At 35.7% G+C, this 15,253-nt stretch overlaps 1 protein-coding gene across 1 annotated transcript in view; it reads right to left on the bottom strand.

Moving 5' to 3' along the window:
- The window catches only part of LOC108753552 (peripheral plasma membrane protein CASK), a 110,851-nt gene that overhangs the window by 9,506 nt on the left and 86,092 nt on the right, over positions 1–15,253 (bottom strand). The window contains exons 2-5 of the mRNA XM_018495216.1: positions 14,671–14,859; positions 13,944–14,108; positions 13,587–13,655; positions 2,098–2,127 (exon numbers count right to left, since the gene is read on the bottom strand). Of these exons, the coding sequence (XP_018350718.1) occupies positions 2,098–2,127; positions 13,587–13,655; positions 13,944–14,108; positions 14,671–14,859 (453 nt within the window). The remainder of the gene's footprint in view (positions 1–2,097; positions 2,128–13,586; positions 13,656–13,943; positions 14,109–14,670; positions 14,860–15,253) is intronic.

The following is a 15,253-nucleotide window of genomic DNA, read 5'->3' as shown; positions in this document are numbered from 1 at the left end:
GGGGGCGGGGGGAGGGCGGGAATTCGTCAACTGGAGGGACACGGGAATTGTTGTGCGAGCTTTTTGTCGTAATGCCACCAGCGACACGATTCGGTCATTTAGCGATGCGCAATATGTGGGACGTGTAAAGGCATACATAGATATATAACGTATGAGTGATTTCGTTTCACAAGAAGCTCAAGCACTAGTTGTTGCACATCGCGCAAGGACAGACGCACACGTATACGCACGCACGCACGCACGCATACCGAAGATATGCACGATGCAAATATGCGCGCGGCCACTACATGAATGTGTGAGTAAAGAACGACGCATGAGAGAAGGTATAATGTACAGTAAGTAATGAACGATATGGTTGTAGACAGTGACAAAAGTGACTTCCGGTTAACGCACATATCATTCGCAAAACAGAGCTGTGATTTTTAATAATGTATGAAGAGAGGACGTAGGGGGATGGAAGTGAGTTGGGGGAAGAGCGAAGGATGATTTGCCATTTTGATTCTGTACGAATATTACGTGTCTGGTATATTCGTAATTGTATCGATTTTAATTACAAATTAAAGGAATTTTCTGGATATATCAAAGTCATGAATATCGAACAATTCTGAACTAATTAATGAGTGCGTACTAATTAGAGTCCGTGCGTCACACGGGCGAAAATTTGCGACTACAGAGTACTGGCTAAATATAGTCGGTGACTTTATTTAGCAGCCAATTTGTAACATCATTTTATTATCATTCCTTTGCGTTTAATAGCTTGGCAGTTAATACACGCACATGGCGTGTTCACTTGTAATTTATTAATAGGATCGATTTAATATTCGTACAGGTTTAACGTCTGTATGATAATTTTTTTGCATATCGATGAAACTGTACGGTTATTTAGGATCACTTCTGGTATATATACGATGGATTTCGACAAGTACATACGCCGTTAGTATTCTATTACCGTTCATAATTGATTGTACAAAATAAATATGATGATATGCTATGTATGAAAAGAATTAAGAGTTTTATGCGTATTGATAATAATTAAATGTCTTGGAAGTTAATAAGTATAATACAAAACAAATAAACATTAACTTACGTTTATTCCTAAATCTCGGATCGTATGGCGATTGCAAGATTAGCAATTTTGGAAATTTCGGATATGGTAATAGAATGTATAGGAATCAATATTTTTTTTTTGTTTTCCACGGGACTGGCGATTAATCGTAGCATTGTCCTGCCAACGTGTAGCCCATTTAACTGTGAATACATTTTCATCTATACGTTTCCGGTAGTAGTATGTCTCTATTGGCATCATGTCAGCAAATGTTCCCTTTGAAAATATCGAAACTTGTTCGAATACGAAAAAGAGCCGCACGTTTTCAAATAGGACGTTTCCATGAATTACGTCAAGTGCTTTGAAAAGCGAGAGAACTTCTTTTAGTAAGAAATACATGAGCGCTCGGACGAAAGGAAAGATACTATTAAATTTATCTGTTGCCAATACAAAATAGTCCCTTGGGTAAAAATAGCCATCACAATTATTTGCACATTCGCAAAGTTCAATTCAACAAACTTTATTTTACATTACAATTTCTCGTAGACCATTAATGATTCAAAAGAAAAATGGCTTGAATAAAATTAAAACATTTTTCAGCTTCGCTTTTAACGTGTACAGTCGAAAGATACAATGATAATTCTTATATACAGTACAATGACCGTATGCGCTTTTTACAGGCTTTTTTTTTTTTACTTCTAAAGCATTCCTCTGAGCGTCCATGCGAATAGGAATTTTGTTTATATGGAGGCATGTATAAGCGAACATATCGATACGTATTACTCGCACTTGAGAACTCCTATCGTGAGGTAGAAGCATTGCGAAAAAAAAAAGGGAAAGACACGCGGGATTAAAAGGGAAAAATTGATTAACAGGAAAATCCGAGTAAAGGTCCTACTTTTCAGCGATGGCGTGTATAGATAATATAGGAACAGAGACAGTATGAGGCATGTATATATAATGTGTAAGTATGAAATATAATATAAGTATATGTACGCATAGCCTTCTAACTACAGCAGTCCAATCACACCAGATCAAGTGGCGGTACTTACTAACACTGGCAGAGGCTTAATCCTGAACAACTAGAGTGTTGAGGAAACAGAAAAAAAGGAAGATCAATTAATTAATCATGTATCAAAGTCGCACCAAAGCGTAATACGGATTAATCGAGGCCCTCCCCCCCACGCGTACGTCGCATGAGGAGAGAAGAAAAGTGAATAAGAATGACACAATCAAACAGCACCTACGGTTGAGTCGCACGCGTCAACGCTTCCGAGATGCACGGTGCGCATTGCTGTGTGGCGCATGCAGGCTTTACTAGATCCTCTCGTATTATTCAACAGATGTCTTTCGTACTCTCGACACCTACGAGCGTTGGGCTGCCACGCGCAATCTACGCGTACGATATCCAAATTGATGGTGTGAAACCGCTGTGTAGTTTCGAAAAAAATCTCGATTCCCCAGATACAGAAAAAAAATCTTTCGCGAATCATTTTTATTTTCGTAATAAACATGGAAATGGCATTTTCGTGTGTCTGCAGCATCGGCTTGCCGGAAATATATCTACTTTTGATCAAAGTATCACCTGTAACAGTATTCTGTATACTGAATCAACGATATAATTGAATAACTCGAGACTTTTAATTCTTAAAGGATACAATATGTTAACTGGCGACAGAAAAGTTTTGTCGTTTCACTGAAGTATAGACAAGTGTTTAGAATATTGACTGTTACATACATTATATATTTCATTGTGTTTTGCACTATGCGAGTGTTGCTGATAAAGTATAGAGAATACCGCTATTGATACGCAATATATCTAATTAAGCAAACAATAGTAACGATCGTTAATTATTGATTACTTATTTAGATTTTATACAAAGTGATATTACACCCATAGATTATCGTAATTTAACAGTGTGTGCCCAACACCTGCTGCGAGTCGAATGTACGAAGTAATTTCGAGCTCGCAGTTCTGCGGCACGTGTGATGAGCGTGGCGCGGAAATGCAAGTTTCGAGCGAGAACTCTCGACGCTTCCTGTCGGGAGTTGGGAGGAATCAAAGCGGACTGGTACAATTAGCAACATTCTAATGCTGAGTGGTACGCCTCGCGTTTTACGTGATAGATAAGTTTCCTCGCACGTTTCGTTGGAAATAGAACACTTTCAAGCGGGAGCAAGCCGGTAGAAGTTCTTGCGGTTACACTCTCCGAGTGTAAAATCTGCGATTACATTACCGTTTCAGTTAAGCAAAAATATGCGTTTATGCGATAAGCTGCGGTTCTGAACTTTTTAAATTTTGTATCAAATTATTTGTACGATTTATATGAGAAACACGCTTTACAGAGTCTCAAGTGTTCATTGTGTTCGCAATGACTAAATAGTTACGCTGCGATTTCATTAATATGTGTATATATATATATATGGTATATATAAATAGTCGCTTCTGTATCAAATGAATAATGAGATAATGATTTATAATACAAGCGAATGAATGTAAAATAAGGGATAACGTCATTCTAGAACAAACGAAAGAGTAAAACTATGTAAAAAAAGCAACAATAATGTAACACACAAATATGATGAAAAAAATTTTGCGAATTGGCTTGATGATATAGGCTTGATGATGCTGGCTGATCAATATTTCAACCTTGTCTTCATTTCGCAAATTCAAATTGCACTGGAATGCCCGGAGATAGTTTGTCGACTAATGATTTTAACTATTGGTAAACAACGTTAGTTAAATATGGCAATGTCCTTCGTCAGCAAATTACATACGATATCGTAAAATAATGCAGGGACAAATTGAACAGTGAAGTTAATTAACTCGACAAATTAGAATTTACTGTGTCATGAGCGAAACATAAATTTTTGACAAATCGATATTGTACTCCATTTCCTTCGTCTCCATATGTTGCAACACGGAAATTTCTATCCTATCTGATTACAAATTCCTATCTCGCTTCGATTCGGACGAGAGGAATAATGACGCGAGTCCCTTTTATGAAAACCGATTTCGCAGAGCTCGGCAGACGCGCCTCTCCAAACTTCAGGCCGCGCTGTTCGAATAAAGTCACCGCGCGATTGTGCCCATCCCGTTTCTATAGTAACGTAAAGGACAGTGCATGGACATGGTGGTACGGTATGTGGGTTTCCGACGTGCATTGGAAGCTGCGCTCTACTTCAAAGAAGAAATGAACGGGTGAACGATGGGGAAGGTTTGACGATGGTATGCCGTTGATGGGATTTTCAGGCGACACTGGGAAAGACAATTCTACTCAGTGATATAGCAGGTACTGCGCTATCGACAACTCGTCTGGTGGACTGACTGCTGCTGATGCTGCTGAATCCTCTTGTCGATTTCCATCGAGGCCGAACTATCTGCTTCCGAGCGCCAGACCAGAAGAATCAGGCTTCGGGCTTGCTCTCGGAAGGGGGAAACAGAAAAGAGCTGGATCGCAGTGCAGAATAAATTCGACTGAAAATTTTGCAACGGTCTATTGCGGTAGATTATCCGATTCAATTTCCAACGAGCGTACTACCACCGGTGCTTTCTATTGTTACTAACGATTTACAACGCGATAGCAAAAAAAACCGAACCTTTTGAACTGTTATCAATATCTCGCAATAATACGATATGATATTGTTCTTAAACTTTAACGTAATTTAAAAAAATCTTTACTAATCAATAAGTTCATTCACACGCGACGGATAATTCGTACTCTAAGCTTATACGCGTTAAATGTTTCTTAAGTTGAATCAATACAATTTAGCACTGCACCGCGACACACATCTCTTGAAGAATTGGTTGTGCTTTTGTGAAATGATTTTTCACTCGTTACTGCAAGGACCAAAATTCTACACATATGAATTATGATCATAGATAATGTTAATCGGATTTGGTCAGGACGAAGAACACAGGACATATAAAGATTACCTATTTCATCCACGCGTACTGCAATTAACATGTGTGTGACGTGGTACAATGTGAATGAGGGTAGGGAACATGAAGAGCAACGCTGTGATGCAGGGGTGAAATATGATAACAGTTACCGAAGATTTTTCTATCGTTTCCGCGGATTTACCCGAGAAACCAGCATCGCTTCAGGTTTATTCGGAGCGTCGCCTGACGACAAGAAATTCTTATAGACGCCTCTCTCGCACGCGATCCGTAGAAACGTACATCGAGTCATATATTCGTTTCCCATGATATCTTTCACGAAGGGACGTCATAAATCGAAAGTACAAACCGTCGGCAGGCAGAAGATACGCGCGTGCTGAGAATGAAATCCGAGAATGTCGCGAGATCGAAGGATCAATTTCGAAATAGGATTTCGGCGCATCCGTGTTTAATTCGCACTTTGTACGATAAAATAATCCAAAGAAAAATGTATTGAAAATGTATCGATATTTCATTAAAAAGTACCGAAAAATATAATTATAATATATTTAACCTATAATATGTTTTTAAATTTCTAGTACAGTAATACGTAGTGCGTAATTAGAAAAACCAATAAGATACTTTTCTGGCATTATTAAAAAACATCTGCATATCGTCCGTGGCTTAATCGAATCTATTTAAATCTTTTACTCTTAACGCACAAGATCGTTAGTAACAATTGGATAGAAATTCTATTTTCTAAGATATTTCATAAGAGCTGACTTTTCACGCGCTACCGAATTCCGATGAAAAGGATTGGAGCTAATTTCCTCGAGACGTTTAATGAGATCTATGGGAGAACTTTCACGATGGCATCGCCTCAAGATGCCTTCGTGCAGAGCAACGTGAAGTGCCAGGCGCAATCGTTGCAGAGTGCAAGAGCGACAAAATGGGCATGTAACGGGAGAGTGACAATACGGGAAGAGGGTCATGTCAAGCACGTCGGTGTGCGTATGTAGGTATGTGTGTACATCGAAGAGACAGAGAGAGTTCTTGTATGTTACGTTCGTCGATTCTATTTCTACGGCGGACACGGACAAAAGATCGCGTTACAGGTGACGTGCGACGACTCGTGGTGTGTTCCAGCGGTTCATGCTTTATTATATCTTCGTACAATGCTCTGTGGGGAGGGTAACAACGCCGCTGCCGTTGCGCTCGCCGATGCTGTTGCTGCTCTCGCCTAAAGGTGCGATTGGAGAATGGGGGGATCCCGGGAGTGATGGCTTCGGAAATGCAACGTGGTCGGGGTTGGGAGGGGGGAGGGGGTGTGCTTATCGAGGGTGTCTCGCTTCCCGTGTAACGCACGAGATACCCTGTTCTCGTTCTACAGCGCTCGTCGTCGCGAAACGCCTTGGGGTACATTGTCTTATTCGTATTATACCACGTAAACGGGTTGCCGCACATTCCGACAGCGCGATGTGTTTGCGCAGTGATTATTAGCCGTAAATAATCCCTTTTAACGTGACAGATGTAGCACAGACAGACGCACGAGACAGAGAACAATTAACTCCTGGTAAGCTCACTTTTTTTGTAGAAGGCGAAACAATTGTCGATAGACGTTAGGAGATTTGTCGTGTAGAACATTTGCAGACTTATCAAAAATAGCGACTTTTCTCCGCAGGCGAAATTTTACTGATGCGTAATCTTAATCGCATCTGTTACGTATGTACGAGTCGTTCTCGCTTATACCGCCGTTCCTCGAGCTCGTAATATCTTTCTAATGTAGATGACAGTTAACGGTTCGTCTGTCCCGTATCCTTCTACCTTGCACTCTCGAAAGTTTAACGAAATTGTATATTTCGGAAAATATGATCTATACTATGCAATCTCATATACAGATATTCGTCACACCAACAATTTGAAGTATACATTGATAAGATCTGCGTATGTCTTGAAACATCCATAGACTCCCAATACATTTTACAACGCTTTACAAAATCTAAATCCAACCAAGCCGTCTGCACACACGTATATATATGTGTAGTATAGAGTGTGAAAGGAAGTAGGCAATATATTACGTTCTTAACATATCTCTACTTCCTTTTGCATTTCTACGTGATGCATAACGAGAAGAACGAGAGGCCGGGCGCTACGTTAAACACATGTATGAACATAAGCAGATATACAAATACAGAGTATTTACAAATGAATGCTACGTCACACCAAGATATCGAAATTATAATTCAAACTGAACCGCACGCGATACGTTTAAACAATATCGGCTGTAACTGTATTTTACTCTTTCAGAACTGTGAATTATGTACACACAATTTCTATAGAAGCTACTAACGATTATCATCATTGTTCGACAAATCGCAAGATTTCTAAAATGGATTCGCAATCTTTCAGGTACAGAATATGTGGAAAATAAATATGTTTATTCAGGTACGAAGAAAGAGGGAAGTGCCTTATTACTTTGAAGCCGTCGTTAGTGCATGTGCTCTAACACACTTAGAGAAATACTCCGAAGATTTATCAGTAACGGCGCCCGTCAGTTTAATTATACGAGTTTTAAAATTAATCGAAATCGCGAGACTTATATTAAACAACGATTCAGATTTTATCCGAGCCGGAATAGGTGACGTTATTTGCGATTTACCCTCAACTGCATGTACGGATATTTTTGCACGTTCAGACATTCGTCGACAATAAATATTGCAAGAGATTTTAAGAAGGTGTGCTATGCATCCTTTCTTCAGAATAGAATTAGTTTACATTGAATTATCCAGAAAGATAGCGTGCTATTATTTTTCCATCACACGATATAGAGTCTACATATTAATAAATTTCTGTTATTTAAATAGTATAACAAGTTTTTATATATTCTCTAAATTTTTATTTATAAGATTTTAAATAGACATAGATTTCTCTCGTTTTTTCTGGATAATTCAACAATTATGAGACAACGATACGAATTGCCAATAAAATAAACTAAAAAAAAAAAAAAAAGAAAAAAGATTAAATTACACTGCTACCAGGCTTGCGCGATATCTACACAGTCGCGAGTGAGTCCGTGCAAGACATGATGATTAACGAACTGTCCAGAGAGTTTTGCAGTCTCGACTAAAACCCATCGATCGACTTATACAGCTTTACGTGTATGCACTTATGATGCAGAGGGCTACATTGGCCAAAAAGAAAAGCGTCAATTCGCAAAGATGTCCTTCATGCAGGTGAGGGTATAATGAGGGGTGTAACAAAAGCTTCCTTATGACAGAAACACAAACAACATTCCAACACATGTGGAAACGAAAGTGTGCATTCCTTATATACTTCTTTCCCCCGCAAAGTGAACTATTGTACTATCAGTAACGAAGTGTTGTCTAATTCAACGTCGTAAGAAAAAATCAGAGGGGGAAGGAGAAAAAGACAGAGAGAAAGAGAGAAAAAGAGAAACAGGGAGAAAGAGTGAATGGAAGAACAAAATTACGAGAGAATGAGAGAAGAACAGAACGGGAGAAAGATTGAAAAAGAGAGAGAGAGAGAGATAAATTGGAAAGAGAAAGAGCGAAAAAGAAACATGCACGCGCCGTGGACTCGAAAGCGCCGACCAAAGCGTTTTGTTACACCGCTCGTACCGACCTTGTCTTATAGAAATACGGATTATATAATATATATATGTATATACTTTTTAATATATCTCTCTAATATGTATATTATACATTATTTTCTAACAGCATCGTCCCGTTTGTTTAATTAGAGCTTCCATCACACTGACCTGTTATTCGCAAAATTTACATTAACCGAAGATATCACACTCAATTATAATAGCTCTCACATTTGCAATGATAATCCGGCTAATCTTGGCTAAACGAGCGTCGTCTTCTTATGTTAATATTATCAGAGCAAATCACCAGTTATGCTTTATCTTATTACAGAATTAATATCTGTGAAATTAATGTAAACTTTGAACACAACACAGATCAGTGCAAGGACCATCTATTATATACGAGACATAATATGCAACGCTGCAAGATTGACGACGAATTGACGATTGAATCAACGAAATTCGAATTTATCATAGCTAAAAGTAAACAAAAATACATCATTCTAATAACAGTTAAATCAAGCACATAGCTATGCCGATGTGCCGCTTGTACAATTTAAAATTCGTATATTTTTTACGATAAAATGATTTTTCTTGCCGATTATATCGTCGACTTTGCAGCGTCCTTATATGTGATACTTGCGTACTGCAAGCGCAATGTAATCCTCCAGAGAAGAGAGAGAACATTATATATCATGCGACTAGCATATTGCCGTACAATTGCAACAATCGTAGGAGGAGATTCGTTATCTACATAATGCGATATAAGCAATTAATGGCAAACATTCTTTATACAAGTGGGTACGCGAAGAAGGGTATCATATATCTATTTAAAGAGCTGTACATGTAACTGCACATTGTACGGGCCTTGTGACTAGTTTGTAAAATTTGAAGTATATATTGTACAACGTGCCCGAAGCACAAACTCGCGGCGCAAAATTGTGAACTATGAAAAATATTGCGAACATTGCAAGTATTGCGAACGTAAAATCGTTTACTTCGTCAAGTGTTCCATCAATCCCACAGATTGATCGAAGAAGCAATCATTTCACGCGTACTGATGTAAAAATCAAATTTTGCAACAACATAAAAGCAGCTGTACCTAATAAAATCTTGATCCAGGGAAAAACTCTGTTTCCTCAATTTGATTTTATGTGATTTGGCGTTATGCTGAAAGAAATTTCTTTGTCTTGCGTTGGCATTGCTTGAGCACTGAGAAATATGGTAAAATAATAGAGAAGTTTTTTTTCCATTTTATAAACATGATCGCCACGAGCGAACGTTATATTTCTCGGTACGTCAAACAATATTATATCTAAATTTTTTTATTATTGTAACAGTAAATTAGTTAATTCAATAATTATTCTATATATTATTGTTATATATGTGCATGTGTATATGTAATACAGATAACTGCGGTGAAAACCTCTGCAAATATCGATTACGTTTATATCTATTTATATATTTACTAATAGCCTGGCATCTATTATTTCGACGTATAGAATGATAAAAATCGTATAGATGAATCATATAAAGATGAGAAATCGTGACAAATTCATTGGTAAATACAAATTGCAGTACGCGAAGATATTCTTTCTTCACTTCAAAATTTGTAGATAATAGAAGGAAATTGTGCATTGTAACGATTCGGATTAACGTAATTAGAATTACGCTGATTTAATTTCGGAATTACTGCTTCGAATATAATCTCGATTCTATTACCGCTTTTATCGATTACGCACATTGTGCGCTATTGCTTAAGACTCTGGATTAAACGATGGAGCGTGATTGCGAAGTGAAGTATTCACATAAACGTCTCTATTCTGATTTTAATTTCGTAGAAAAAGCAGAGCTGGAAGTTTGTTAGTTTGGACGTTAAACTCTCTCATTAAGAGAGAGAGAAATCTATAAAGTATTTTATAGTTTATATTTTATAGTTGCTTCATGAATATATAATTTATAATTGTTTACATAATATGTTTTTAAACATATGCATATAAACTATTTAAACTAGTAAAAAAGCATTGTCATTTTAAAAATTTCATAAAAAATTAACTGATTTTTATTAAAACTCGTTCTAAAATATTTTAAAGACAGATATGTAGAATTATCAAGTAAATAAATGAAAAATATAGCATCTTTACATATTTATTCTCTTATAGGTTAAAATATTTATCTTTGGATAATTTAGATAAATAATTAGATATACCTGGAAATAAAAAACTCGATTATTGAATAAATAGTTAACATAAAAAATAACAAGAAATAATAAAATAAAATTTCGTTATCTTTTAGTTTGATTTAACTAAACACATTTTAATATTAATATTTTCTTTCCTTCTTCTATAATATGTAGCGATACAAATAGAATTTTATAAAGAAAACAATATTGAAACAGTTGAAATATTTTTCATAAAATTAAAGTGTAGCAAAACATATATCAGGCATTGGACATTGCTCGTTTTTAAATTCTAGAAACTATCAATCAATAAACGATTTCCGGAAAAATGCTGTTCACAGTGGTTTTACTGTAAACGAATTCAATTTATAAATTTTTATCCAATTCCACTCGTTTGCTTTGCAAAATAAAAATAAAAAACCGCACCGACAGATCCATCAATTTATTGACATAGGTGATATTAAATAAACTAAATCGCCCAGTACGCCATAACTCGAAAAGAAAGAGAGATAAAAATTCATAAATTGTATGTGGACTGGTATTTGTAATTAGCCCAAAACGCTCATAAATCATGGAAAGGAAAGTTCTTTGCCTCTGTCGTTTGCCTCGAGAATTCTACGTTCTCCAAGAACTTGCTCCCTCGGATGGAACCTGCGCGCTAATTACTGAAACTTCAAATATGACCGGACACTGAACTATAGTAGAATTTGTCGTTGAATATATTCAACTATTCGAGAATATTGCGTTTAAGCTGGCGCACATAAACCGTCAGATATCAGTTCTCATTCCCTTCGTATATTAATATTAACGAAGATTAGCAATGAAACTATGTTCAAGTTCAAAGTTAAATTATTTCAGAAATTTAAAGCGTGAACATCTTTGTTTGCTCTAAAAAATTAAAAGACAAGTCGATTAAAAAATATACTCCTATTTTATGCAAGAATATAATAATAAACAATATAAAAATTAAATATCTAATTGATTATCTAAGAAAGTACGCATTTAGAATATTATCAAATTTTTTAATTAATCTACAAGACCATTCTAATTATTAATTTTAAAAAAGGAGTAAACAAAAATCTATATTAACTTTATCAGAAAATACATCTCTATCAATGAGTTATAATTTTTTAGGCTTATTGCACATGTATGTATACATACATGTATATAAATATAATATAAGTAATTAGGCATAATGTCAAAATAGCTATCAAAAGAAATATTGCATATACGATTGTTTTTCATGACGTTATTCCTACATAAAGGTCGCTAAATGAATTCTGGCTAATTTCAAATAAATTTGGAAATTTAATAAAAAATGAAAATTTTCAAGTTTCACGAGATATATTCAAAAATAATTTTAAAGCTTTCGTAGAAGTTTATATTCTTGTTTCCTTCATTGCCGATTACACGGCACAAAAATTTTTCTGATAGCGGATTATCCTAAACGTAATGCAAAGTGGACACTATTAACCGCCTGTCATCCTGCAAACTTCTTGTAAACTTCGTGGTCTACCTTAGATGAAATTACGCGGGAAACTATATACGAACTGCAAACTATTGAGAAACTAATCGTATATCCCTCTGTTCATTATCCAAAACTTTCCTAATCGCGAAACGGATAATAGGCAAAGACTTCGTACGTTGCGTGAGTTCTTTAAAGTAATAATCGTACAATTCTTTATAAAATGTGAAATGTCATTTCACTATAAAAGTGTGTCAAATTTGAATCATCTAATCGAATTAATTGTTCTTTTCCTTTATAAATAATTATCTGTAATAATCTACATACATAACGCAAATTAATTGTTTATCGTTGCAAACTCTATTATCAAAGTATGACTTATTAGACTAGAAGATTGTATTTAAGAGAAACTATAAGAGAGAGAAACTATTTAATCGATTGGTAGATCACTTCATGCGTGGAATTATGTCTTTGGGTTATAATCAATAATAATATCTGAAATATATAGTGCTGATGTGACTGAAGATAAAGTTACATAATTCAGAGATTATTTAAAGAAGTTTCATCGAATAAAACTAAAGTTTACAAAAATAAGATATTAAAGAAATTGTTTGTAAATAATTTCTTTCTTTAAATTTAAATCAATGAATAATAAAAAATAAATTTATTAAATATTTATCATGTTTATACTCATTATTAATTATATATATATGTAAATCTTTAAATATATATTTTACTTTAAATATATACATATAATATCACATACTTATCGTCTTGAAAAAAATCTAATAGCACTGATATTATAGAAATTTGCATACTTCCGAGAAGTAATCATTACGTAATCAATATAGTAAAGCGTACTGGGGAAAAAGCCTAACATGCATAATTACTGTGACTACAAAAACTACCTACCATAATTATTACCAACTGCGATAAGAACTACCTACTCTATAAGGCCTAAGTTCGTCAGCAACTTCGCTATCTCAGTAATTAATTCAATGGTGTCGTTGGAAGAAGGCATAAATTTTTGCTCCGGGAAAGATCTACCATTACGTCTAGAAGCAGTTCGATGTGCTTCTGGCAATTCTGTAAATACACGATTTAACCGTGCGGGCTACATGAAATCGAGATCGATCGAAGAGTTTAAGACTTTCGCGATCGTAGAGCCGATAGTGGGTTTAAACGACGTCTAGGCGTGCTCTCGGTGGATGAGGAAGCGCTCTTAGATTTGGAAGTTTTTGACGCCTTAGGCGTCTTCTCTTTGCTCGTGGCCGCAGAGGTTTTCACCGGTTTCCCGGATTTATTCACACCGCCTCCAGAGCTCGCGCCCGTGGAGGCCGTGGAAGATGTGGGCTTACTAGACGCGATAGTGTTTTGGGAAAGGGTTTGGGTGTTGGGTCTTACTTGTACCTCGCAGGGGGGCGGCGCGCTCCTGTACGACGGCACGATCTTGAAAGTCACCGATCCACGTGCCTCCCGCTGTAACAGTCGAAGAGAATCGGACTCTTCAGAAACTACGGCTACGAGTAAGCCGATACTCATTCGCATAAAATTTTCCGTACAATAATGCAGTGTACAAATTTATAATCCAATATTGAAATCATATTCTACTTCGAAGTATAGTTTATTAAATTTTGTAAATACTTGTTTGAGAAAGTTATGATATATTCCATCAAGTAATCTCTTTGATAACGTAAGATTAAGAACTTCTTGAAACAAGTTCCCAGATTCCACTCGCAGTTACGAGAATAACTTTATAATACTCACCAGAATCTTTTGCAAGGCATTAACGGATTGATTCTGAACTGGTATACCGTTGATCTCTCTAATCTCATCACCGACGTGAAGAGTGGCTTGTCTATGGATCATCCCACCGTGCATAATCCGCGCTACGAAGCATTGCCCATCCTCATTCATTTTCAATGTGATTCCCTGAAAAACAGATAATGTAAAGTAAATTAAGAGTAGTAAATGTAATATTTTATCGATAATAACAAGTTAAACATTGCATTATGATCGCGTATTTCAAACATGGCGCATGTCCGTAATTAAACCGTGTGAATAATAAATAATAACGCCGTAAATCAAAAATCAAAATTGTCATAATAATAAAGTTATTTTACAACGCACATAAAAATTTAATATTTATTATTATCCAAAATATAATCCTGCAAATCTTTATTAAATGTTTTATTAAAAATTTCAAAGAATATTAAGATGATATTAAATTAACTCTTTTGCCAAATTTTTAATTGCTCAACATAATGTCTAAACAATATCTTTCACCATATATGTATATCTACATACATATTTTTATGATTTCATTAAAAAGTCATTTTTTCACATATATTTTTTAAGAATTTATTAAAAATATATATACTTTTTTTCTCTCGTTTTAAACAAAAATCATGCCGTAGGAAGCTTTTTATACCTCATTTCAAAAACGTCGTTTCACATTGCCGAAACACATGTATGTATTTGCCTTGTTACTCACCATCGGCTCATCCGTGTTCTTCTGGAACTGCACCAGTCTGACGCGAGTAATTTTTTCATCTAAATCGCCGTTTTGTCCTTCGAGATCGTCGCCGCCATTCAGATACGTGAGAAGTGGCGGTGGCGTTACCCTGGTGGCTTCCTCGCCGTAGACCTCGTGACCGGCAACGTCGTGAGCTTGTAGAAGTGCCTGGAACAAAAAGCAAGGCAAAATTGCAAATTAAACTCTTAACGTCTTCTTTCTTGCATATTACAAGATTGACTCGCCATTTCTAAAAAAAAAAAAGAAGAGTTTTCCTTTTCCCTGTTTATCATAAAACTACGTAACATAATAAGTTCTTATTATATTATAGCATAGCTGTATTACCATAACTAATAAGTATGCTGTGCTTCAGTCGTATGCAAATACGTTTTATTCGGAAGAGTTATGTATTCGTTAGTCGTAGATCTACCTTTGCGGTATTGTTTTACAAATGCAATTGTATAAAAAGGAAATATGCAATCAAATTTTGATTGCTGATTGTCCTTTCTGCAGAACGTAATCTAAACTGTATAAATATTTAATCTTATTATCGACGAATACA

Source organism: Trachymyrmex septentrionalis, unplaced genomic scaffold (genome assembly GCF_001594115.1).
Source record: "Trachymyrmex septentrionalis isolate Tsep2-gDNA-1 unplaced genomic scaffold, Tsep1.0 scaffold7, whole genome shotgun sequence".
NCBI classification, from domain to species: Eukaryota; Metazoa; Arthropoda; class Insecta; order Hymenoptera; family Formicidae; genus Trachymyrmex; species Trachymyrmex septentrionalis.
This window is presented reverse-complemented; position numbering and strand designations above follow the sequence as displayed.